Source organism: Abramis brama (genome assembly GCF_963993115.1).
Source record: "Abramis brama genome assembly, chromosome: 14".
Classification (NCBI taxonomy): domain Eukaryota; kingdom Metazoa; phylum Chordata; class Actinopteri; order Cypriniformes; family Leuciscidae; genus Abramis; species Abramis brama.
In genome coordinates, this window is record NC_139976.1 from 34,666,056 (window position 1) to 34,693,288 (window position 27,233).

Consider the following 27,233-nt stretch of genomic DNA (forward strand, 5'->3'; position numbering starts at 1 on the left):
TACTGCAAAGTGCTGTAGAGAGGAGGCTTTAGCTGAAAATCCAGGAGTTACTGTTCGGAAAAGAATCACAAGTCGGGATCTTGATATGCATTTTTCAATTTTTGAATTGAAGAAGGCTGTCTATAATGTGAAACAATCTACACCTGGCAAAGATGGTATTTGCTACTCTATGCTTGGACATTTAACTGACAGATCTCTTAATGTTGTCCTGAAGCTTTTCAATCTGATTTGGGAAACAGGAAGGATTCCTAGTGTGTGGAAACAGGCAGTCATAGTGCCAGTGCTGAAGCCTGGTAAGTGTGCAACTGACCCTTCTAATTACAGGCCCATTGCGCTTACCTCACAGTTAGGGAAAACGATGGAGAGAATAGTAACAGATAGGCTGACATATTATATGGAAAGTAAAAACTTGTTCTGTCCTTTTCAAAGTGGTTTTCGTAAGGGAAGAAATACGATGGATGCAATTCTATGTTTGGAGTCAGAAGTGAGAAAAGCCCAGACAAACAAAGAAATAGTGGTTGCTGTCCTTTTTGATATAGAGAAAGCTTACGATATGTTGTGGAAGGAGGGATTGCTGATGAAGTTTGAGAAACTTGGTATTGGAGGTAAGCTTTATAATTGGGTACTGGATTTTTTATTTGGAAGAGAAATTGAGGTTAGGGTTGGCACGGCCTATTCTAGTACATATGCTGTAGAGAATGGTACACCGCAAGGGAGCGTCTGCAGTCCAGTACTTTTTAACATAATGATAAATGACATTTTCGATAAAATTGACGGAAGTATAGGCAAGTCTTTATATGCAGATGACGGAGCACTTTGGGTGCGGGGACGTAATCTAAAGTACCTGGAAAAGAAGATGCAGGATGCAATTGTGGTGGTGGAGGAATGGGCTAATAAGTGGGGCTTCAGAATGTCTGTTGCTAAAACTCAAGTTATTTGTTTTTCAAGACGACATAAAGACATTACATTAAAACTTTATGAACAAAAGTTGGAACAGGTGAGTGTTGTGAGATTTTTGGGAGTTATATTTGATGAGAAACTTACCTGGAAGCAGCATATAGAGTATGTTCAAATTAAGTGTAAAAAAGTTAATAATTTGTTGAGGTGTTTGTCTGGTCAGAACTGGGGAGCTGCAAGAGGAGCATTGTTGAGGATTTATCAGTCTCTCATGAGGTCTTCACTTGATTATGGATGTTTATCATATATGGGAGCAGCCGAAAGTCACTTGATTAGGTTGGACAGAGAACAATCACAAGGGTTACGTATTTGTTGTGGAGCTTTTAGATCGTCTCCTGTTGCTGCTTTGCAGGTTGAATCTGGAGAACTTCCGATGCGGTTAAGGAGAGTCAAGCTAATGTATGCGTACTGGGTCAATCTCCAGGGCCATAGTTGTGTTCACCCAGCAAAAGCTGTGTTGCAGGATTGTTGGGAACATCAGAAGTCTAACTACTATAGCTTTGGGTGGATTGGAGATATTAAAGCCCAGAATGTAGGCCTGACGCAATTTAAGTTCAGTTCGACTGTACCATGTTCATCTATACCTCCATGGATGTTTATTATGCCAGTAGTGGACTTGCAGCTACAACTGGCATTGAAAAAGGAAAGTAGCGGTACCCCAGAATGGCTTGTTGTTCAAAATTATTTTGAGCAGTTTAAAGAACACCTTGTACTGTATACTGATGGGTCTAAAGATCCCAACAATGGCAGAACAGGAGCGGCAGTGAGTATTCCACGGTATAACATCAAAATTAAAAGAAGAACATCTGATTATCTTTCAGTGTATACTGTGGAACTTACTGCCATTGTTTTAGCTCTTAATTGGTTGCTTATGAAATGTTTTGGGGGCATAAACAGAGCTGTAGTTGCCTCAGACAGTCAAGCTGCATTATTGAGTATAAATACCGGAAAGTCATGCAGACTAGATCTATTAAACAAAATTTACTATATATTGTTTCAGCTGCATAGTAAGAATGTTTGTGTTCAGTTTGTTTGGGTCCCTGCCCATGTAGGTGTTGATGGAAATGAAGAGGTGGATATTCTAGCTAAACAGGCCTTGAAATTGGATGTGGTTAACATCAATGTCCCAATGTGCAAAGCTGAAGGGAAATCTATTATTCAGGAAAAAGTGATTAGGATGTGGCAAGAGCAGTGGGATAGTAATGATACTGGCAGACATCTTTACTGTGTGCAAAGAAATGTGGGAGGGGGTAGATCTAGGGATGGAAATCGGAGGGAAGAGGCAGTGTTGACACGTTTAAGGATTGGCCATTCGGGTCTCAATAGATCTTTGTTCCGTATAGGGAAACATCAGACAGGAGTTTGTGATTATTGCGGACAGCCAGAGACAGCTGATCATGTCCTAATAGAGTGTAATAATTACATGGAAGAGCGAAGTTATTTAACATCAGTCCTATATAAAGAAGGGAAAGCGCTTACTTTAGTTAATCTATTAGGAGATGTATCTAAAAATGTTAAAAATCAAGTTATGAGGTTTCTCAAAAATACGGGGTTGTTCTACCGAATTTAATATGTACATATTTATATCATAGGTATGCGCATAGGTGAATAATTCCCTCTGACTATTCTCGACGACCACACTCATATCCGGTAGATGGCGGTAAATGCACCTTAAGTTGGTCTGCCAACCGCCAGTTAAACCTAAAAAGAAGAAGAAGAAGAAGAAGTATTTGTTTGTGTTGTGAACTTTTGCAGAGCGTTTCTGTATTTGGTTGTGTTGTGAGTATTTGGAGCACACATGTGTTGTGAAACTTATGAAGATGTTTTCTTAATTTGCGGGTGTTTTTTCTATTTGCATGTGTTTTCTTCAGTTGCAGCGCGTTGAGCTCTCTCGGCTTATTATTAATAATAATAATTAAAAATCATAAATCACAATCACATTATACAAAATCATAATCACAGTGTGTAAAATTTCTGAACAAATGGCGCTGTGCCGAAACACTGCATGTAGCCTCAGGTCATGCTTGTGATGACACTTACCAAGATTCGTCTTGATATGCCAAAGCGCTGGGGTTTTTAGCCTTGTGTTAAATTTGGCATGCTGTTCATCAAATTCGTTTGCGTGTTATTTGAGAATGGGTTGGTTTATCAAAAAGCTTTTAATAAGTTTTTGCTAGCATAGTGTGAAGATGATCTGTGCCAATTTTGGTAAATTCGGACAAACAATCTCAAACAATCTAGCAGGAATAAGAAAAAGTAGGTTATTCAAAACAGCGGAAAAATGTTCATGACGGAAAATCATGTCACGGTGCAATCGAATCGTCTTGAGCCCAGGCCCGGGGTGGGTAATCGGGAGAATCGGGAGAATTCCCGGTGGGCCGCTTCACTTTTGGGCCGGGCGGGGAATTATTTTTTTTCCTTTTCTTTTTTTTTCCACATTTGTCACGTAGTTACATAGATTAGGCTACACACGTTCCGCATTCTGACACCGCAGCGCGCAGCCTCTGCATGGGTTGTACCATGAGAGGGAGTTCTCCCCTCCCCTCCCCTAGACACAGAGATTCAAATATTATGCAATTTAATATTGATAACAAAACTCAAGCTTGATCTGTGTATGCAGTAAAATGACCTCTTAATTATTATTATTTTGTAGCTTCTAAATAGCTTATAAATCTCTCATTATACTATATTATCACCCAATATTGGATTCAATCTTTTTGTCAACTTGTTTTCTTTCAATTAGGACTGGTTTTATATTTCTATTTGCATCTGATTAATCATAGGCCTCATTTATCTGAAAGTAGGTATCACGTTTTTTTATTTAAAAAAGCATTATTTTTGAATACAAATAAATCTGTAAACATTAGTTCAATATGCCTCTTTTTTTGTTTGTTTTTTGGGTTTTTTTTTTTTTTTTGCCTCTTTGTGGAAGAGTGGGATACATTTCAAATTCTTTCTTTCTTTCTTTCTGCTTTTGTTAATTTATCAACCTTTCCTTGTGGAATAGTGGAATATTTTTTGTTAACTTCTCAGCTTAAGTGAATTATTATTTAACCTTTAAATTATTTGTTGAACCATGGCATTAATAAAAACTACACAATAGTAAGAGCTGAACTGTTGCTTCATAATCCAATTTGGTAAAAGTGCCGGTATTGGGCCTGAAACTCCCGGGCTGAAAAGTGGCCCCACTCCGGCCCTGCTTGAGCCTTAAGATGACTGGGATGTGATTCTACAAGTCATACTCTTTCCACATCGGAAGGAGGAATCAGAACCTGATTTCATTGTTCCTGGAACAACATTCCAATCAACCATCAACATCAGAACCATTTCTTCCTAGCTCTAACAGTTCAAAAATTATTAGCATAGACATAAGTGCAACTTCAGACAGTTGGTGGAGCTAGAGGATTGAGTTAGAGATTCTGTATTTGCTGTGGTTAATGTTCAAACTGTCCTCTATCTATGCGCCAAATTACATCATTGTCCCCCTGAGCTATCGGATCCACCCTGGCCCCCTGAGCTGTCGGATCCGCACTGGCCCCCTGGGCTATCGGATCCGCACTGGCCCCCTGGGCTGTCGGATCCACCCTGGCCCCCTGAGCTGTCGGATCCACCCTGGCCCCCTGAGCTGTCGGATCCACCCTGGCCCCCTGAGCTGTCGGATCCGCACTGGCCCCCTGGGCTGTCGGATCCGCACTGGCCCCCTGAGCTGTGGGATTTACTTCCAATACTTCCTATATTAATTATATTAATAAAACAAATAGAAGTGATTTGGCAAGTCAACTGTAAGGTTACATTTGCCAGCATATGTCCCAACATTGCAAAGAACCAACAGGAAAATAAATGTGTGCCTGTACTAGCAGCGTACTTGTAGTCAATGAATACAAACTTCAGCATATTCTGAATCTCTAGCATGTAATAATAGACTTCTAACCAACATCCTCTTGTTATTTCCAATGAGCAATATAATCCTTCAGACAAAAAAACAAAAACAAAAACATTTTGCTGTAGCAAAATCGCAAACAGCTTGAATGAACATCTGGCATTGCACTGATACATACTGTGACTGTGGAGGGCAGTATAACGTACGTATAATTGGTTTACAGCATATTGATGTGCACATCACAGATTGTCCACGCACTGCACGTCCGCTTTAGAGTTTCGCCTTTTGCGTTCCGTCAATATTACGTTATTAGAAAAAAAGAAATAATAATTATTAAATTGATTTTCCGCCCTGGCCCCTTGAAGCCTTGCATCCGCCCTGGCCCCCTGAAGCCTTGTATCCGCCCTGGCCCCCTGAAGCCTTGCATCCGCCCTGGCCCCCTGAAGCCTTGCATCCGCCCTGGCCCCCTGAAGCGTCGCATCCGCCCTGGCCCCCTGAAGCCTTGCATCCACCCTGAACCCCTGAAGCCTTGTATCTGCCCTGGGCCCCTGAAGCGTTGCATCCGCCCTGGCCCCCTGAAGCGTCGCATCCGGCCTGGCCCCCTGAAGCCTTGCATCCGCCCGGGACCCCTGAAGCCTTGTATCCGCCCTGGGCCCCTGAAGTTTTGCAATCTGCCCTGGCCCCTTGAAGCCTTGCATCCGCCCTGGCCCCCTGAAGCGTCGCATCCGCCCTGGCCCCCTGAAGCCTTGCATCCACCCTGAACCCCTGAAGCCTATTATCTGCCCTGGGCCCCTGAAGCGTTGCATCCGCCCTGGCCCCCTGAAGCCTTGCATCCGCCCTGGCCCCCTGAAGCCTTGCATCCGCCCTGAACCCCTGAAGCCTTGTATCTGCCCTGGGCCCCTGAAGCATTGCATCCGCCCTGGCCCCCTGAAGCGTCGCATCCGGCCTGACCCCCTGAAGCCTTGCATCTGCCTGGGACCCCTGAAGCCTTGTATCCGCCCTGGGCCCCTGAAGCCTTGCATCCGCCCTGGCCCCTTGAAGCCTTGCATCCGCCCTGGCCCCCTGAAGCCTTGCATCCGCCCTGACCCCCTGAAGCCTTGCATCCGCCCTGGCCCCTTGAAGCGTTGCATCCGCCCTGGCCCCCTGAAAGCCTTGCATCCGCCCCCTGAATCCTTGCATCCGCCCTAGCCCCCGGCACAGCCTGCTCCACCCTGGCCTCCCGTCCTGCCGCAGTCTCCAGACCCTCTTCCTCTCCATGGACCTGGCCCTCCATCCCTCCCCCGTTCCACCCCCGTTCCACCACCCTCCTGGACTTTTTATTTTTTTATGTGGAGTGTCTGGGATCCACTCCTTAAAGGAGTCCACTTCTGTGCTATGTTTTGTAGTCCTTTGTAGTTTTTCTGGTTTAGCTTCCCCAGGTGTTTTTGATTAGCCACGCCCCCTTGTTCTCTTGTTAAGCTTGTTTGCCTGTGTATTTAAGCCCTGTGTGTCAAGATCAGTCTTTGATTTCTTAACTTTGTTTGTTGGTTGTTCTGTTCCCTAATCCTGTTCCTTTGTCTAAGTCAGTAATTTGGGAAGTTTTGAGTTTATTTAATAAATACCTATTGCACGTGGATCCTGCTTCCTCCTATGTTTCAACCAGTCATTACATATATAATCACAAAATTCTGGCTAAATTAAATAAACACAGCAAACCTATTTTAGCCATATCACATTTTAAATCATAATCACAATCAGAAAATTTCAATTAATCTTTTCCCCCAAATCGTGCAGCAGTATTACCACAATATAACTTGTATGATTTATCTTGTGCTGCTCTTACCGTATGTCTGCTGTGCATTTGAACCTACGGAGAAAAAAGCAAACAATTTCAAACTTTCACAAAAAAAATCCTAAACGACAGTTCAATAGAAAGGAAGAAAGACATGAAATTCTAGACATGAAACTTTTCAAGTAAATGCATCTTCCTTTAAGGATGTTTTGATATTCATGGAAAGCAAAATAGTGATTAAGAAAATGATGTTCTGTAGTGAATCTCAAGGAAATCTACTCACATTAACATTTGACTCGGCAAACACACTGCCTACTGTATATACTCATAATGAAACTTACCCTCCATACTCATCATGGCGATAAAGCTGATCAAGATCACTGATGACTCCATGGCTGAAGAGAAGTGTTGTGAAAGAGAGGTGTCTTGCCTCTTTTATTATCTTTAAATCCCTCGTTTGATGTGTATTCAAACCTTTCATAATAAAACAGGTTTGACTCGTCTCATTCCTTCCTGTAAATATAAGAATGCATAATGACGTGATGCTTGTAATAGCTCAAACATAATCTATATCATTTATCCTATAAATACACAGAATTAACACTTTCACAACTTGACAAAACTAGAGTTGGATTTCAAATATTTTTATAATGTTCTATTTAATATATTATTTATTGTGATGGAAATGAAGCCACATCTGAGATCAGTTATAATTTGTGGGGGAAAACAAATAATTAACAAATATTTAAATGTTTTATATTACTTTCACTCTTAGTCTAGATTTAATAGGTTTTAAAGTTTAATATTTTTGAGATTCATTTTAACATTTAGATTTAAATTTTATGTTGAAGTTAAAAATCAACCCCTGGGACATAGTGTCCATATTTATGAGTTATAAGTCGTGTTATGAGTCCAGTGCATTCACTCTTTTAAGAATATTTGATCTAGGTTTATGCACACAATGTCAATGCAATTTGACGTCACATTGCAATGCTTGTGTTTGATTTCTGATTTGGAAACAAAGATTTGATACTCTGTACCTCCAAAAGGAACATATATACAGTGCAGTAGCTATAGTTGTATTGTGTGTATTATTTGACTTGGTTATATTGCTTCTATGTGTACCCAAATTCAGTTGGTCATACAAGTTTGTCTTGCAGCAATAATGTGTTCATTCTTCATCATATTAGAGGCGAACTAACATTGAAACGTGTTAAAATAAGCTTTGAAACAGTGGCCCCTTTATTCCTTTCTGAGGGGCCCTGTGTTCCTTATATTCTCTCTCTTTCATTCCTTCTGTCACTGTAAATCTTCTTTTTACTCTTTTTCTCTCTTTCACAACCATCCATCCTCACTTTCCCTAGTTTTCCTCTACTTTCTTCGAAGGTTCTTACTGAGAAATTGTCAAAAACTCTCTAAACTGAACTTGAGAAAGAGAATGTATAGTCAGAATCAACAGAGATTTATTCGCATGGTTTAATATTTACAATATTGCCAAAACATAATAAAAAATTAACAAACAAAAAAAAACAAAAAAAAACATTTGAAGGCTTTCACATAATTTCATTTGGAATAAAACAAATTATCTGAAAAGTAAATGAAAAAAGTATTCGTTGAAAAGACAACAAGCAAGCTTTGTGTTATGCAGTGATATCTATATTTATCTAATCTGTGGCGTTGTGCTTTGAGATACGACAGGCTTTGATATATCACTGATTCAACTGAACACAAATGACTGTATCTTTATAGATACACCTGACTGGACAATAATACTCCGATCCACTAATAAAGCTGGTTATCGTGTGTCACAGCTATAAATATTGTACAGTGCTAGCTTCTAAAACTCTTTATTATGTTAATGTTTCACCACAGGTGGAGACAGATAGAACTAGATGAAGCTGAATGGCAAAAGGTGTCTCCTCTGTGTCCTCCAAATGGAAGTACAGTTATTTTAACAGAGGCCCAAGATTACTTGTGAACCCCATTTTGAGTTGGGTCACTATACAGCATGAATGTAAAGTAGTCCAGAACATTGGATGGAGGCCAGATAGAATTTTAAGTGACCACTGTCCTAAATGTGTCTTTGAACATCTCTCTCTCTCTCTCTCTCTCCCTCTCTTAGTACCCTGCGTTTACCCTCTTCACACCATTTAACTTTCTCTCTCTTTCTCTCTCTCTCTCTCCCTCTCTCTCTCTCTCTTAGTGATCAAACTGAATGACTGCATTGAACAGTAGATATAAAGTTGGTACACCCCCTTTTCACAAGCACTCAGTATCTTTTCCTTTGCCCACTTGATCCCCGCCTACTGTCCCCTGTCCCTATATAAGTGTGTTTTTCAGTATGCAATACAAAGAGCAAAAGCAATGAAAGAAACAAATAGAGTAACGATAAGGAGTATGTTCGCACTCCAGTAAATCGGCATGAAGTTTAAAGTCCTGTTCTATTTATGGCTGATGGGCCTAATAAAGCCAGGTGAGTACTATAGCCCATGCGTATCATTACAGAAACAACACTACATCTATTGTTAAGGTTCTCTAAAGGCATTGCCAAGACAAAAAGTGATTTAATGTTTGCTATATATTTTGTAATTATCATGAACTGAATTTTAAAGTTTAAAACTGGATGTGTGTTACTATGCTTACAATATTTTGCAGTACAGTGTTGTTGTTTTTGAATGCTTTGTATTTTCTACATTATTGAAGATAACCAAAACCTGAATGAGGGAAAGTTTGACCAAAGATGAACAATAATTGTGTGATTCAAATTTTTAATACCAGAAATGTCCAAGTTGTTTGTTACCACAGCCTCCTTTCGTAAATGGAAAATATTAATAGTCATTAAATAAACTGACAACCAATTCACAATGGCATAAGTGTTTCTTAATAATAATTATTTTTGTTGTTATAAATAGCCCTCTAAAGTTGATTTTGTCTCCTAAATAAAATTATTTTTTTTATTTACTCTTTTTATTGTAAATGTTTATTTAGCACACTTATTGTCAATACAGCATGCCATCTTTTAAATCAGAAAAGCAAAGAAGAATATTTGAACTTAGAATGATAGACAAAAGGGTATTAGTTTGTGTTATCCAGTCATGGGAATAATAATATCATGCGTAGTCCATATAAAGAGGTCTAGTAAGAAGACCTAGTTAATTATTATAAAGCAGATTAGTTTTATCCAAAACAACTCTCAGTGCACTTAATCGAGTGACAGTTCTCCTGAATTTAAGTGTTTTTCTTAAAACCTTCAAGTGTCTGATCCAGATGTTTGATCAATGTGTTATCACCTTATTTTTTAAGCAGTCCTATCAAGCACAGGCTACTGCTCTTGTTTTTGGATTAAAGTGCCCCTATTATGCTATTTTAAAGGTTCCTAATTTGTTTTGGAGGTCTCATACAGGTTTACATGTATCTAAGGTCAAAAACACATGAATGTTCTCATAATATACATTGCACATCACCTAATTTCTCAAAGAGTCTGAAAACGGTTTGTTCAAAGATTCAGTCTAAACCCCTCCTTTCCGCGAACCTACTCTGCTCTGATTGGTCAGATGGGCCAGTCTGTTGTGATTGGTCTACCGCTTACATCACTACTACATCACTACGTTAAAATCACAAATGATTTACTTTTAGCTTCTGACCAAGGCTGTATCTCAATACTAGTTTTACTGGATCTTAGTGCTGCGTTCGATACTATAGATCACACAATACTCTTAGATCGACTACAAAATTATACTGGTGTTCAAGGACAAGCATTAAGCTGGTTCAAATCATACCTATCTGACCGCTACCATTTTGTCTATTTAAATGGAGAAAAATCGATCATAACTTCAGTAAACTATGGAGTGCCGCAGGGATCTGTGTTGGGCCCTCTATTATTCTCAATATATATGATGCCACTTGGAAATATTATAAGGAAACATGGAATTAGTTTCCATTGTTATGCTGATGACACTCAAATATATATTTCATCACGGCCGGATGAAAACGCTAAATTATCCAAATTGACAGAGTGTGTTAAAGATATAAAAGATTGGATGACGCGTAATTTTCTTTTATTAAATCCAGACAAGATCGGTTCAAAAAACCGCCCACAAAACCTCTCACAATACAACTTTAACATAGTAGGATGTCCTGTTACTTTATCCTCTACAGTAAAAGACCTGGGTGTTATACTAGATTGTAACCTGTCTTTTGAAAATCATATTTCATATGTTACAAAAACAGCCTTTTTCCACCTTAGAAACATTGCTAAGCTACGTAATATGCTATCAGTATCTGATGCAGAAAAGTTAGTTCATGCATTCATGACCTCGAGACTAGATTACTGTAATGCTTTATTAGCTGGTTGTCCTGCATCCTCAATAAACAAGCTACAGTTAGTCCAAAATGCAGCCGCTAGAGTTCTTACTAGATCAAGAAAATATGATCATAAAACACCGATTTTATCATCACTACATTGGCTACCTATAAAGTTCCGTATTAATTACAAGGTATTGCTACTGACTTATAAAGCCCTAAACGGCTTAGCTCCAGTCTATTTAACGGATCTTCTATCGCCCTATAATCCATCGCGCTCTTTAAGATCACTAAATTCGAGGCTTTTGGTCATACCTAGGATATCCAGATCCACCAAAGGAAGGAGAGCATTTTCACATTTAGCTCCAAAACTCTGGAATAGCCTTCCTGATACTGTTCGTTGCTCAGACTCGCTCTCCCAGTTTAAAACTAGATTAAAGACGCATCTCTTCAGCCAGGCATTCATATAATATTTTTAATCTTACAGTTCAAACTACAATCCGGCCTCTAGTTCATAAATGCCAGAGGAGAACTGGCCCCCGACTGAGCCTGGGTTCTCCCAAGGTTTTTTTTTTTCTCCATTAGGTCACCTGATGGAGTTTCAGGTCACCATTAGGTCACTTGATGGAGTTTTTCGGTTCCTTGCCACTGTTGCCTTTGGCTTGCTCAGTTGGGGATATTTTGGGGATATTTAATTTAATTTTATCAATCAATAAATTCCACTAGAAACAAACCTTGTTGTATTATTTTAATTTAATACTGTGAAGCTGCTTTGATACAATCTGTATTGTGAAAAGCGCTATACAAATATACTTGACTTGACTTGACTTGACTACTACCATATCTGAATTTGAATATGAACTTTAACAATGGCGTCGGTTTTACTAAATCAATTACAGCACGAGTCTCCATCCTTTTTAAGTGCATGCAAAGTAGATTCGCAGCACTGAAAACAGCATCTTCTCAGCTACAACTACAGTGTCTGAGGGCGGGTCAAAGTAGAGACTTGTTCGCAGGTAGCCAATGAAGACCATAGGCTGGCATTATGCAAATATGTCACAGTGTTACATAGGTATGCAACAGGAAGTGACTGGAATTGAGACTGAAACTCGTTTCGGCAGTTCAGAATCGATTCTTTCTTTTAAGAAACAATAATTTAATTTGTTGTGTACTTTAATCTTTAAAACTTTTGTTCAAAACAGCATAATAGGGCCACTTTAAGAGTCTGAAAATTGAAATGCTTTTCCTTTCATATTTTTCTGGCCTTCTCTTAAACTTAGGCTCCTCTGCAGATGTCTCTGTGTCTCCGGGCTCCTCAGCTGTCCTCAACTGCTCCTTTACACTGCCGCCTCTAGTTGATGATTCACTCTTAAACATCACCTGGTCCTTCGGTGGTTTAGTCATTGCCTCAAGGAATCACACTCAACCAGGCATCTTCTTGAACACAACTGCTTCCTTCATTGGCTCCTTCCCACTGACTGTTTACAATACCACTCCAGACCAGCAAGGGGTGTATGAGTGCAGGGTGAACTATAATGAAACCGATTACTTCACAGATGTGACTCTGACAATACTAGGTAAGTCTCAAGTGCATCTCACATAGGTCACTTGTATGAAATAGTGGCTGCTGTTGAAAAACACAGGACCAATGTCCAACTTATTAATATATAAATAAATATAAAATCAGATACATATCCCAGACAAGCTAAACCTTGGAGTTGCATTCTAAATCTCTTACAGTTCCTCCACTGGTTTCCATCATCGTACCTGAAGTATTCCTGAAAAGAAAAAGTGTGTTCGAATGTTGGGCAAGGAGCTTTAGTCCTCCACAAATCATGTTTACCTGGACACGAGCAGGGAAAAAAATCCAAGAACCCCAAAAGCTGCAAGTGAACCGTACAGAGGACGGGCTGTACGATGCAGTCAGCTGGCTAACCTTGATCCCTGAAATCTCTGACCAGAACACAAGCTTTGGCTGTAAGGTGCAACATACAGCCCTGGTGAAACCTATCCTTGAAGAGTTCACACCTTACATTATAGGTATTCAGAATTTACACATTTGATTGGTAGATGTCATTCATTTGAAACAGGATGCAACTTTTGCTGTAACAGTACAACATGTACAAGTTCTTTCAGCTTATTTAACATTAGTTACATGCATTTCACCACTCAATCAAGTGGCTTCATCAGTTCATGTCGCAAGTTTTTTGCAGAATTGTACAACTTATGCTGTGGGATTTGTCTCAGCCATCAGTTGCAATTGATGAAGGAAATAACTTCTTGATGTTGTCAGTTTAGCTCTGCAAGTCTGAATTGGGGAACAACTCAGGATATAATGAACAGATTATGGTTGTTCTTCTTTGACATACATGAACTTCCATTCCTAAACAATCAGTCCACTTTACCCAAGACTACTAGATCCAATCACCGGCCTTTTGGTCCTTCACGTTTAGGGTTTTCGCACTTGAAAGAGTTAAAGTCCTTATTTCCATATTTGCGATGTCAGTGTCATTGATTGGTTGAATGCAGCACACGACCTGTTGCCATAAAAGGCTCTAAAAGAAAGCATGCATCGAGCTGTAATATTCTAACACCACTTTGTTTCACACTGTACATGTTTGGCACCGCAATGCGGGTCTAACACCGCAAAAGTGCTAACCCTGCTCTGGAGCAGGGTGTGAAGCGTTCCTTTACCCCGGGTTAAAAGCGGGATTTAGAATGATATATTCATTCATAGAATGAATAAACCGGGTTAAGGATAGTGTGAAAAGCCCTAAAGATTGTTGAGTAGAAGTCTTCTGTGAAGTCCGCATCAGTGCTGTTTCTGTAAAAGCGGGTGCTCATAAGCATCCTCCAGAATCGTAAAACGACAAATGGGACACCCTATGGTAAGGCACTTCAACTCCAGTCCTGAAGGGTCAGTGTTTTGCTGAGTTTAGCACTAACCTTAACCAAACACACTTAAACAAGCTAATCAAGATGTTCAGAATTACTTGCAAATTACAGGTGGGTTAAATTGGGATTGGTACTAAAGTCTGCAGGACATAGGCCCACAGGATTAGAGTTGAAGAACTCTGCCCCATTGTATTGTAGACTTCATGAACCCCTAGACTAGGCAATAGTTGCTTTCCAAAATCTTGTAGGCCATTTCAAGGCCAAAATTTGACTACTCATTCATGGGAAATCAACATACTCATGTAAAGATAATGTGGTTTTAATGGACTACTAGTAATATGTAGTTAAGATTGATTACTGGTACTTTTAGTATATTTCATTATTTTTTATCTTTTTTTTAGTTCTCCCGAAGGTCACTCTCTCAACTGTTCCCTCATCTTCCCACTCATCTCCACTCACCCTCTCCTGTGACATCAGTGGATTCTACCCCAACAACCTATCCATTCTATGGATCCAGAATGGAAAGGTTCTTCCTGAGCTTCCCTTGTCCATCCAGAATGAGGATGGAATGTATATGACACATCAGTATCACACCTTGAGCGTGGAGGAGAGGAGCAGAGGAGGAGAGGTGAAATGTGTGGCCCAGCAACACAATGTGCAAGAACCTGCCTATGGAACCATTGACCTTTCCACTGATGACCCACGTGGTATGGGAGAAAGGACTTCACTTGCCTTCTTGCACTTCACTGCTCCAGGAGGACCACATTCCTGCAGAGCATATCTCACAACACACCTGCCTGGAAGTTTTAGTGATCTGGAATACCTTGATTAGCTGGTTAAGGTGTGCTTATTTAGACCTTATTTCTGCTGGTATGTGGCCCTTCAGGAGGAGGATTGGACGCCATTAGCCTACTTTTGTTGCAATCAAGTTCTCATGAGAAGTTTATATTTGCGAGTTGAAGTCATAATTATGATGTCAGCTGTATTGAAATCACTTTGGTGAGAGCAATATGCCGATGTACCATTTCTACATAAAATTCAACAAGATTTTTTTAACTCTATCTAGAAAATGGTGAAGAATATGCACTGGGTGCGTTTTGTAATGTTTTTATTCAGTTTCTGAAAGTGGTGTAAATTAAATCACTATAGATTATGTTGTAATGTACAATCCCATGGCATTTTATGATAAATGAAAAAAATATTTTTTAACAAATTTGCCATTAATACAGATGATGCATCCATTATGTCCGAGATTGACTCACCAACAACTTAAACCTTCTGGGCTTAAAGAAAATCCTACATTTTCCACTCCCAATTATGAACTTGTGTTGACATTCAAGTGTGTTCAACTCGTAAATATAACCTTCCGACATGACTTGAACGCATCATTCGACTAGTGTTGTGTTTTAATTGGATTAAAGGTGAAGTGTGTTAAATGTTATAGAAAACAAGTACATGGAGAAAAAGATATTTTATACATTTACTGCTCTAATCTCTTTCAGTGCAAAACCCAGGTCTGAATAAGTCAGCCAAGGCTTCGGTAGCGATGATGATCATTTCACTCACCCTTGTTTTATTGCTCTGCTTGGGATTTTCTTGGAAGAGAAGGGATGGTAAGTCTGGTAACACACCAATGACTTAATAAAATATTATTACAAAGCTTTCTGTTAGCAATCCCATTGATCTTAGGCTAATGGGAGTTGCTTGATTCATACCTAAAAAGTGTGTGACATCTTTGCCAATCTGGAAACATTTTGAGCCAATAAACAAAGCTGTAAATGTGACTTGTCTCTCTATTAGAAGCAAGGTATCAAGCTTTTCTTTGTTAGCATGGGCCTGCTAGTGCTAGCCCTGGATGTAAAAGCTTAATCTGCACTATTCTGGAGCAAAAAAAGCATCTTTCTCCATTGGCGGGTATTCAAAAGAAGCTGTGCATTCTGATGAAATAAAATTTGTGGAAAGCGACATAAAAATTGCAAATATTTCATCATAGTATAGTAGATTTGTTCAAGCCCTTAAAAGCATGAAATGGGCTTATATTTTTACAAGTCCATTTCATGTTTAATGTAACAGGTCAGGATAGTTACTAGTGACTATGAACAAATGATGGCAGAATGCTAGTGAGCTAAATGGAAATGCTAACACTTTTAACCCCCTTTTTCTCAGAGAAGCTGAAGTCTCTGAACATCTCAGCGATTGTTCTGCCACCCAGGGTGATTGTGGGTAAGAAAGGCAGAGTCACTGTCAGTGTGGAAGGCAGGTTGGCAGAGAGAGTGCAAACGACATGGTTTCTGAATGATGTGCCCATCACAGACACTTCATACAAAGGTATCTGCCAACTAAGACCACAACTTATTCACCTTCATCCTTTACTATCAAGCGGACCATTATATATTTGGCCATTTATTAATCAAATCTAATGACACATACATTTATTATGGATAGAGGAATTTTGCTGTGAATTTGTATAAAACAATTGCAAATGAAATCATGTTATTCGGAACTAGCCAACACAGAATAGTAGAAACGAAACCTCCATGATGTTTGAAACTGACATTTAAATGCATTGTTTTCACACTGCTTTCATTAAGTCAAATGGACAAAAGCAGTAGTTGAAATGAAGTTGAGATGAAAGTGGTGGATTTACACATGAGATATTTCTTAACTTAATCAAATTATTAACGTGCATTATTAATTCAAACTGGCTGTTTGTCTGTATATGTGTTTCATCCTCTCATTCTCTCACACACAGAGAAAAAATATGGTCCTTTTCACTCAGCATCCTACACGCCTCGTAACTCCCGTGTGTCTGTGGTGTCAGAGAAAGGCCCTCTGCTGCCCTCTACTGCCTCAGGATATTACAAGATACACACACAGATGCCACCGCGCTCGTCCTCCAGCCTAAACAAACAACTGTTCTCCTCTGTCACATTTATACCCAACCTGTCCATTCACAAGGGTGCAGTCTTCAAATGCCACATCTCGTATAAGGGGAAAGACAAGATTGTGGCCGAGAGAGTGTCCGACAAGTTTACTATTCTAGGTCAGAGGGCATGTTGAGGTGTATTGAAGTCCTCCTGGGAAATTTGTATTTACAAGTTGGGAAGTCGTAATTATGATGTCAGGTGTGTTTAAATGTATTAAAATATAGTGATACCTTTTCTACATAAAATTCAAAGATTTTAAAAATCTTGATCTACTAAATGATGAATAAAAAAGTGCATCAGGTTTTTTTGCTTTTTTAGTTTTAATGTTAATGAGAAATAAAAAAAAAACACTCATTTTAACAAATCTACCATTATAGATGCTGCATCCACTGCATTCAACATGTTTTGCCACTGACACACCCCCACCTCAAAAATTCTCAGTTTCCCACTTGACTTTGTGGTGACGTTGAATTTGCGTTCAACTCATAAATACGATCTTTCCTATGTGACTTCAACGCACCATGCATTGACTTCATGATTTACCTGCAGCTTGCTTTATTTTCTTTGAAGCTATTGCGAAAATCTCTAAAAAAAAATGTCCAGGTCTCATATCACCCCAAAATGAAGAATTGGAAGAAAATATATTTTGCACAAAGAAATTCAAGCCTGTTTATCAAAGTTAAGATTTTTGCAGTAGACATTATTTTCATGACAATTAATCACATTTTCCCTCAGTATCATTATTGCAATGTGTTTAGACATGCGCTTTTGAAGTTTTTTTTATTTATTTTTATTTTTAGCTCCAATTATTCTAAAAGGGTGACTTATTAATAATACAATATTATTTAAATATAATATAATAAATGCAAATTCTACAATTAATTATAAATATTTCTATATATATATATTTATTTATTTATTTTATTTTAATTTTTTTACATTACAGTTATGAGAATTGGATTAAAAAAAGGTTATTTGTAGATTGATTTTAGAGTGAAATATGACCCAGACATGTTGACCCAGGCTTGGCGAGGTTCACCAATTGGTTTCAGCTACTGGTTCCTGTTAATAGATTTTTGTTCCCTTTTAGCATATAAAACAAGATGCAGGTTTACATCTATTTTCATTTCATCATGTTAACATTTGTTGACATTAGTATTGGTTTTTTTTGGTTTAGCACCACCAGAAGTTTCAGAGATCCAGTTCTCAGAGCCAAATGAGGAAGGAGGTATCACATACAGCACACACATTCAGATATTTCAAACGCAGCATGAAAGGTTGTCAGTAACGGACCCTCTCCCCAGGAGTTGTGACAATGGTAGCCCAGGCCTCTCACTTTCATCCGGACGTCATCACCTTCCGCTGGTTCTGTGAGGGAGGCGAGCTGAGCCCGGTGTCCGTCCCGCCAGCGCTGGCAGCTCCTCGGCCTGATGCTGAAGGCTTCTTCTCAGCCATGAGCCAGTGCAGGCTGCCCAAAGCAGAGCTGGAGAGAGGAGAAGCCAGGGTGTGGGTCACCGTTCACCACATGGCCCTAAAACAACCCATCACACGGGAAACCCGAGGTGAACACTGGAATGAAATAACTGAATTCTTGTGAATAAGATTAAAGGGTTAGTTCACACAAAAATGAAAATTCTGGCATTAATTACTCACCCTCACTTTTGTTCATCTTCGGACGTTGTTGCGAGAATGCATGTTGGAGACTATTATTTAGTAAATAAAGTGGTAAATTGTGTTTTTTGCAAGAACAAAGCACTCATGTCGCTTCATAAAATTGAGGTTAAACCGTCACATGGATTACTTTAATAATGTCTTTACTACCTTTCTGGGGCTTGAAAGTAGATGTGTAGCTGTCAATGGAGGGACAGAAAGCTCTCAGATTTCATCAAAAAAATCTTCAATTGTGTTCTGAAGATGAACGAAAGTCTTATGGGTTTGAAACGACGAGAGGGTGAGTAATTAATTAGCCTACAGAATTTAAATTTTTGGGTGAACTATCCCTTTAAGGCTGTGTTCAGTATAGAGTGCATTAGTGCCCACCCACTTTTTCAGCAGTCTTGGTTCCGCAATATTTTTCCTATTAATTTTTTCCATAGGGATGTTTAAAAAGTCTTCATTTAAGAGTTATAAGCAATGAAACAAACCAAACAGCTACGAGGAGAATCACAATTGGGTTTGATTTGAAGCAAACAAGTAGGCCTATTTGAAAATCATACAGAAAGACAAGACTGTGAAACTAACAGCTATAGTGAAGGAAAGAATATTAAGAATATTGTCTTTGAACTTCCGTTTTTGCAGTCGCTTTGTATATTCCTATCTATGGCATTGCTGTCCAGGAGTAATTAGCTCTTGAAGTGGATTTACTTAATGTAAAGTTAACGAAAGTTATCATGAGGATTGTATATTTAAAGCAGATGTCTTAACAAATGTCAGTAGACCGGGAAGATTTTAAAATGAGCCGTTCATTCATTATACGCAAGATCGCTGTGAAAATACAGACCGGACGACAAAAGATAAAGAGCGCAGTGCTGAAAAGGGGCGGAGCTACATAAGGTCTATAGGAAACTTCCATATTACACACATACTACAGTATTTCTGGAGTATATACTTGGCACAGTATGTGAATTTTTTGAAATATCTGGATGACCTACTTCATTAACCAAAATGTTCAGTATACAGCACAACCAGAGCACACTGTATGGAATATTTTATCCAGAATGCCAAGAGTTGAGACATTTAAACAACAAACTTGAAGCAAAATACCCATAATACTGTTGGTTTTTGGTACATAAAGTGTAACATACATTCTACTTTACTTGCATACTTACAGTATACTCACATAAATCAATGTATACTTTAAAGCAAATCTCAGCTGCGATTGTTTATATTGTCGCAAAATGTAATTATATTATCGCCAAGCTCTTTATATATAGTAATCGCAAACTTTATTTGCAAACATACAGTACAATAAATCACGTAAAGTGATAATATGTAGTAAGCAGTATCATAGCAGTCCATTCCAATGCTGGAAGTACATTAACAACAAAAACAAATGTTTGATCAAATAACTGACTTTTTTCTTTTTTAGGATTCATAAAAAAGCCCACCGTTTCAGAAATCATCTCTCCCCTTCCATCTGCTGAGGAGGGACCTTTGACCCTGGCCTGTGACATAACTGGTTTCTACCCCCCTGAAATCTCTGTTAAATGGCTGCATCTAAAAGGGAATGAGATTGAGGAGGGAGAGGACAGCGAAGGGGAAATCAAAGAGGGAGCTGAGCTTTGGGGCCCTTTGCAAACTCTGCCGAGGACATTTCGAGCAAAAGCATTACTTAAAGCGCTGGATGATCCAGCGAGGGGAGGGGAGATCGTCTGCAGAGTGGCACACTGCTCCCTCCTGAAGCCTGTTGAGAGATTCTGGAGAAATGCTCATATAGGTAAAAGGACACACTCAAAAATAATAGATTTCTGAAAATGAATAATCTTTTTCATGGTTTTGAAAGAAGTCTTGTATGCTCACCAGCGCATTTATTTGATCAAATACAGTATATCATTATTATTACAATTTAAAATTCCATTACTCCAGTCTTCAGTGTCACATGATCCTTCAGAAATCATTATAATATGCTGATTTGCTGCTAAAGAAACATTTCTTATCATTAGCAATGTTGAAAACAGTTGCGCTGCTTCATATTTTTGAGGAAACCGTGATTATTTTTTTTATATAAATAGAAATATATGAATAGAAAGGTCAAAAGGACAGCATTTATTATGACCGCCGCTAGCGTAGCTAGCGAAAGCGGTCATATAGGGATTGTCAAAGTTTTTTTTTTTTTTTTTTTTTTTCGTCATCTACTGAATTTTTTCGTCAACGATACCAGGGACACCGAAACACCGGGGAACATGAAATTTGGTGGGCATGTAGCCCCACTAGACTTTTACGGAAAAATTTCGTTTGGTCCCCGGGGGCCACTCCCCCCCCGCGCTGGGCCCCCCCAAACCCAAAAAATGCAGTTTTTCCTAAATAACTACCTGAACCGTGGCACCGAGGATGAAGAATTTTTTATGGTATGTTGGTCTACTAGACTTTTACAGAAAAATTTCATTTGGTCCCCGGGGGCCACTCCCCCCCCGCGCTGGGCCCCCCGTGAATTTTTCGTCAACGATACCAGGGACACCGAAACACCGGGGAACATGAAATTTGGTGGGCATGTAGCCCCACTATAGATTTTACGGAAAAATTTCGTTTGGTCCCCGGAGGCCACTCCCCCCCCGCGCTGGGCCCCCCGTGAATTTTTCATCAACGATACCAGGGACACCGAAACACCGGGGAACATGAAATTTGGTGGGCATGTAGCCCCACTAGACTTTAACGGAAAAATTTCGTTTGGTCCCCGGGGGCCACTCCCCCCCCCGCGCTGGGCCCCCCGTGAATTTTTCGTCAACGATACCAGGGACACCGAAACACCGGGGAACATGAAATTTGGTGGGCATGTAGCCCCACTAGACTTTTACGGAAAAATTTCGTTTGGTCCCCGGGGGCCACTCCCCCCCCCGCGCTGGGCCCCCCGTGAATTTTTCGTCAACGATACCAGGGACACCGAAACACCGGGGAACATGAAATTTGGTGGGCATGTAGCCCCACTAGACTTTTACGGAAAAATTTCGTTTGGTCCCCGGGGGCCACTCCCCCCCCGCGCTGGGCCCCCCCAAACCCAAAAAATGCAGTTTTTCCTAAATAACTACCTGAACCGTGGCACCGAGGATGAAGACATTTTTATGGTATGTTGGTCTTAAGGGCCCACATCAACCTAGCCCATAATCGATTGTCAAAGTTTTTTTTTTTTTTTTTTTTTCGTCATCTACTGAATTTTTTCGTCAACGATACCAGGGACACCGAAACACCGGGGAACATGAAATTTGGTGGGCATGTAGCCCCACTAGACTTTTACGGAAAAATTTCGTTTGGTCCCCGGGGGCCACTCCCCCCCCGCGCTGGGCCCCCCCAAACCCAAAAAATGCAGTTTTTCCTAAATAACTACCTGAACCGTGGCACCGAGGATGAAGAATTTTTTATGGTATGTTGGTCTACTAGACTTTTACGGAAAAATTTCGTTTGGTCCCCGGGGGCCACTTCCCCCCCCGCGCTGGGGCCCCCGTGAATTTTTCGTCAACAATACCAGGGACACCGAAACACCGGGGAACATGAAATTTGGTGGGCATGTAGCCCCACTAGACTTTTACGGAAAAATTTCGTTTGGTCCCCGGGGGCCACTCCCCCCACGCGCTGGGCCCCCCCAAACCCAAAAAATGCAGTTTTTCCTAAATAACTACCTGAACCGTGGCACCGAGGAGGAAGAAATTTTTATGGTATGTTGGTCTACTAGACTTTTACAGAAAAATTTCATTTGGTCCCCGGGGGCCACTCCCCCCCCGCGCTGGGCCCCCCGTGAATTTTTCGTCAACGATACCAGGGACACCGAAACACCGGGGAACATGAAATTTGGTGGGCATGTAGCCCCACTAGACTTTTACGGAAAAATTTCGTTTGGTCCCCGGGGGCCACTCCCCCCCCCGCGCTGGGCCCCCCGTGAATTTTTCGTCAACGATACCAGGGACACCGAAACACCGGGGAACATGAAATTTGGTGGGCATGTAGCCCCACTAGACTTTTACGGAAAAATTTCGTTTGGTCCCCGGGGGCCACTCCCCCCCCGCGCTGGGCCCCCCCAAACCCAAAAAATGCAGTTTTTCCTAAATAACTACCTGAACCGTGGCACCGAGGATGAAGACATTTTTATGGTATGTTGGTCTTAAGGGCCCACATCAACCTAGCCCATAATCGATTGTCAAAGTTTTTTTTTTTTTTTTTTTTCCTCATCTGAATTTTTCGTCAACGATACCAGGGACACCGAAACACCGGGGAACATGAAATTTGGTGGGCATGTAGCCCCACTAGACTTTTACGGAAAAATTTCATTTGGTCCCCGGGGGCCACTCCCCCCCCTCGCTGGGCCCCCCCAAACCCAAAAAATGCAGTTTTTCCTAAATAACTACCTGAACCGTGGTACCGAGGATGTAGAAATTTTGATGGTATGTTGCTCTTAAGGGCCCACATCAACCTAGCCCATAATCAGTCATTTGTGATTTGTGCCCCTCCCATAAAAAATTAAAATGCAATATTATTCTGCTTTAATCGCCCCTATCTTCAGTGGAGATGTTCAGAACTGCACCATATTTCATGTGTATGATTAACTTGACATCCTCTGGGGGTATGCTAAGTTTCGTAGAATTTCATCCATGGGGGGGTATAAAATAAATTCATTTATGTGCACATTTAGTGACTGTACACTCATCGGCCTGTAGATGGTGCTGTTGAGCGAAGGGTTGCTGGTTTAGGATGATACTGTCACACACACACATGCAGGAATACAAACAAACGCAAGCATGCACACACACTGACATCCACAGGCACAGACACACACACATACAAATCCACATGCACAGACACACACACACAAACACACACGCGCACACACATGTACGCACGCACACATACACGCACAGACACACACAGACACACACATACACAAACACACACACATACACACACACACACAGACAGACATGCACATACTACTACTTTTTTTAGGTATCAGCCATATACCCGATTTACCAATACCCAATGTGTTATGCTTGGGCAGTATACTAATGACGTGGGTGGGACATGTTTCATGCCATGTTAGATCACATCCTGAGAGTCTACGCTTTCAGAAAATATATAGTTTATATAGTTGAATCAGTTTTCTCTTCATGGTACAGACCAAAATGTATTATGTGTACACTTTCTTCACCTAAATCTATAAAATCCCATTAATTTCAATGGGACATTTACTTAAGTGTTCTACTAGGTACAGTGGGAATGAGTTTAATTTTGTTAACATTGTTTTTTTTAAAACTCTGGGACCAGGGCTACAAGATAAAACCAGTTTTTTGGGGAAAAAATGTTTTTTATTTCAGTAAAACACAACAAACCCATGCCAAAGTCAGATAACAGACTTTTACCATCAACAGGCACCTCAACCGTTTGGTAGAGGTTTGTATAAATTGAATGGGAGGGTCCTTTGAAAAAAAAAAACACAGATTTTTCATACTTAGTATGTATAAGTATATATACTATTTTGATCCCGTGAGGGAAATTTGGTCTCTGCATTTATCCCAATCCGTGAATTAGTGAAACACACTCAGCACACAGTGAACACACAGTGAGGTGAAGCACACACTAATCTCGGCGCAGTGAGCTGCCTGCAACAACAGCGGCGCTCGGGGAGCAGTGAGGGGTTAGGTGCCTTGCTCAAGGGCACTTCAGTCGCTTTTTACTGTTAACCACTGTTATGGATGTGACGTTTTCACATTATGGATGTTAAGTGTCTAAACTAATGACTTTTGATATAAAACTTAAATAGTAATGGCAAATAATTACAAAACTCTAAATTATCCACAGGAATACTCCAGACAGTCTTTTAAAATATACAACTTATATACATAAACACGCAATACAGCCAAATTGCTCCACGTCATTTATTTTTGTGGAAAGCCAGTGCAGGCCTGAGCGGCGGTCATATTTTGTACCGCCATGCGGTACATCTAGTTTGAAACAGAAATCTTTTGTAACGTTATAAATTAATTTACTGTCATTTTAATCAATTTAAAAGTAATAATCTCTTTTTTTTTTTTATCTTACTGACCGCAAAGTTTTGAACGGTAGTCTGTAAATATTTAACTGTCCATCATCACTAAGAAAGAAATAAGGATGTTTCTAATTTTAAAAAGAAATGTAAATGCATATCATACGTAGAGATAAATTGATTTATGTCAATTTTTATGTTTAATACGTCTTATGTTTAATATAACTTGCTAAGGTATGCCAATCGTGTGGCTTGTTAAGGACTCTAGGTTATATAAGTGAGTGTTTTTAAAGGTGCAGTAAGCGATTTCTGAGAAACACTGTTGATATTTGAAACCAACCCAAACAAACACACCCCTCCCTTCATTGCTCCGCCCCCAAAATGCACGCAATGCAATGCAAGAGTGGATGTCCCTTTATCATAGCAGAAGCAAAGCAAAATAATGCTTCACGAAAAATAAAGCAAAGATGACTAATGAACGACAAGAAAGAACAAAAAATGAACAAACAGAACACAAGAGTATATACAAGCAGAAGTTGGTTGTTAGTCGCCAGCAGCGCCAGACAAACAATGACACTCAAAACTGTCCTGCTACTATAGCGTACATTACAACAACAGCAAAGCATGATTCTGTGAAACACAGCAAAACCAATGTTACTCCCGCATGGAGCAGAAACAACACAATCTTTGTTTTCAGGCCTTCCTGCTTAGTTCTCTCCAGCGCTGGAAAGCTTTTATAATATTAACGTGGGTCCTAAACCTCTTGCCTGATCATAACCCTTCTTTTTCCAGTGATATTCCTCTGAGCTTTTCTCTTTTGTAATGTCTCTCAGCCATCTCTCTTTCTACTTCAAATCTCCTTCTTTCTCTCTCTCTCCTCCCCCATCATAAGTGGATACGCCCCCTACTGCTGATTGGCTACAAGTGTCTTGTGCTGCTCTGTCCAATCCGCTCTTAACAGCGTTTCTCAGAAATCTCTTACTACACCTTTAACTTTCGAATAATCAGACTTTCACCTCCTGGATGATAAAACTAAGGAAGACCATATCTAAAGACCAGAATATCATAGAGACTTTTGACACAATCACCTAGCAAAGCCCTAACAACCACAAAGCAACATACTCAAAACAACTAAGAAAACCCCTTAACCATTAAGCAACACTCTGACAACCACCCACAATGCCTTAGAGCATCTGAGTTTTGCACATGCAAGCACTGCACACATTTTGTTGTTCACACCTTTCTTTCTCTGTCTTTTTTCTCAGTTGCTCCCTCAATCCCTCGTTCTTTGTCGGTTCACTGGAGCAGAGATGGTGTGGGAATATTCTCTGTTCTTCTCTCTGGAGGAAAGCCTGTGGCTGAACTGCTCTGGGCAGCTGGTGGCACAACTATCTCCAAGCTTTTGTCAAAAGAGAGAGAGAGAGAAAACAGTGAGGGGAAACTCGTGCTCAAGAGCGTTTGTGCTTTGGTGAGGACTACAGGACGACAGGAAAGTGGCAGTCGCAGAGGAGGACATGCACGCAGTAAGTATGCCTATATTTTTTAGAATAATATGGTGAGTAGACTGAAAAATGCTCAGCATCTAGAACAACCTTGAAAATAAAGCTTTGGCTTATTCTACAGAAATCAGGCCACCTAATGTGGACCATAATGCAGAAAATGAAAAGATAAATGAAAGCGTGGAAGGAATGAAATCAGTACAAGAGGAAAAACAGCCTGAGCCGAATGAGCACGTGGAAGAGAATGATGAGGATGAGGACATAGATCCGTCATATATAAACACTGTGAGATTGAGGAAAGAGAAGAGAGAGCGTCTGAGAGTTACTGTGGAGATTACCCATCCTGCACTAAGCTCGCCTGCGTACCTTACCTGGACAGGTGAATAATGTGTTTCTTGCTTGTTGTTGAGGTACAAGATGTTGTGCATGTGTAAAGTTAGTCATTTACAGGATACTGTCAAATTAAATCACAAATATCCTAAATATATTTAGCATTTCCAGTTTTGTATAAAGACTCAATTATATATAATACATATTATATATTACTCCAGTCTTCAGTGTCACATGAACCTTCAGAAATCATTCTAATATGATGATTTGCTGCTCAAGAAACATTTCTGATTATGATCAATGTTGAAGACAGTTTTTGTGGACACCATGGTACAATACCATTTTAAAAAAAAAATGTTTTAAATGTATTCAACAAGGATGCATTAAACTGATTCAAGTGACAGTAAAGACATGTATAATGTTACAAAAGATTTCTATTTTAAAAATCTAAAAATAATATTAAGCATGCAGCAAAAACTGAATAGACTCCTTTCAAAAACATAAAAAAACGTAAATATTCCAAACATTTGAACTCCAGTGCAGTGTTGTTGACAATTATGTTTAAAATGATTTACACTCTCATGAGATGAATGCTGTGATCTGTGGCAAGATTAGAAGATGAATTTTACTTCTCAGTTTTGTGTTTTGCAGAGCCTGCAGAGGAAGTGTCATCTTGATAGCCATCAAGATTATTAAGAAATCTACATCTTTCCAACCAACTCTTTCTTTATACTTTTGCTGTTATATTTATTTTTTCTTTAAAAAAAGTATTTCTTTTACTACTAATATGAGGCATAAAACAAGAATATTTAGCATTCACTTCACAGGTTTGAATTACCATCCATTTTCATTAAATAAACTCTTTAAAATTAGGCCTAAGCCTGTGTTTGTTTCAAAAAAAAAAAAAAAAAAAAAAAACTGTATGTGAGAAAGAAAGAATGAATGCACCACTGTGACTAATTTTGTCCAAAGTCTAGCCTAGATG

General features: G+C 39.8%; 2 protein-coding genes across 3 annotated transcripts in view; one reads left to right on the forward strand and one right to left on the reverse strand.

The window, feature by feature from the left end:
- Positions 1-27,233, reverse strand: part of LOC311096687 (integrin alpha-X-like) — a 569,425-nt gene that overhangs the window by 117,586 nt on the left and 424,606 nt on the right. The window lies entirely within an intron of this gene.
- Positions 8,959-27,142, forward strand: LOC311096695 (uncharacterized protein). Of its 2 annotated transcripts, none has more exons than XM_084136007.1 (13): positions 8,959-9,081; positions 12,191-12,487; positions 12,651-12,950; positions 14,207-14,512; positions 15,308-15,418; positions 15,972-16,133; positions 16,558-16,848; positions 17,910-17,960; positions 18,037-18,294; positions 19,821-20,168; positions 25,685-25,942; positions 26,043-26,297; positions 26,900-27,142. In XM_084136007.1, the coding sequence occupies exons 1-13, from the start codon at positions 9,030-9,032 to the stop codon at positions 26,923-26,925; spliced, it is 2,715 nt and encodes a 904-aa protein (XP_083992133.1). In that variant the 5' UTR covers positions 8,959-9,029; the 3' UTR covers positions 26,926-27,142. The 2 variants fall into 2 exon arrangements, with proteins under 2 accessions (XP_083992133.1, XP_083992134.1); XM_084136008.1 differs by having other exon boundaries at positions 8,967-9,081; positions 18,040-18,294.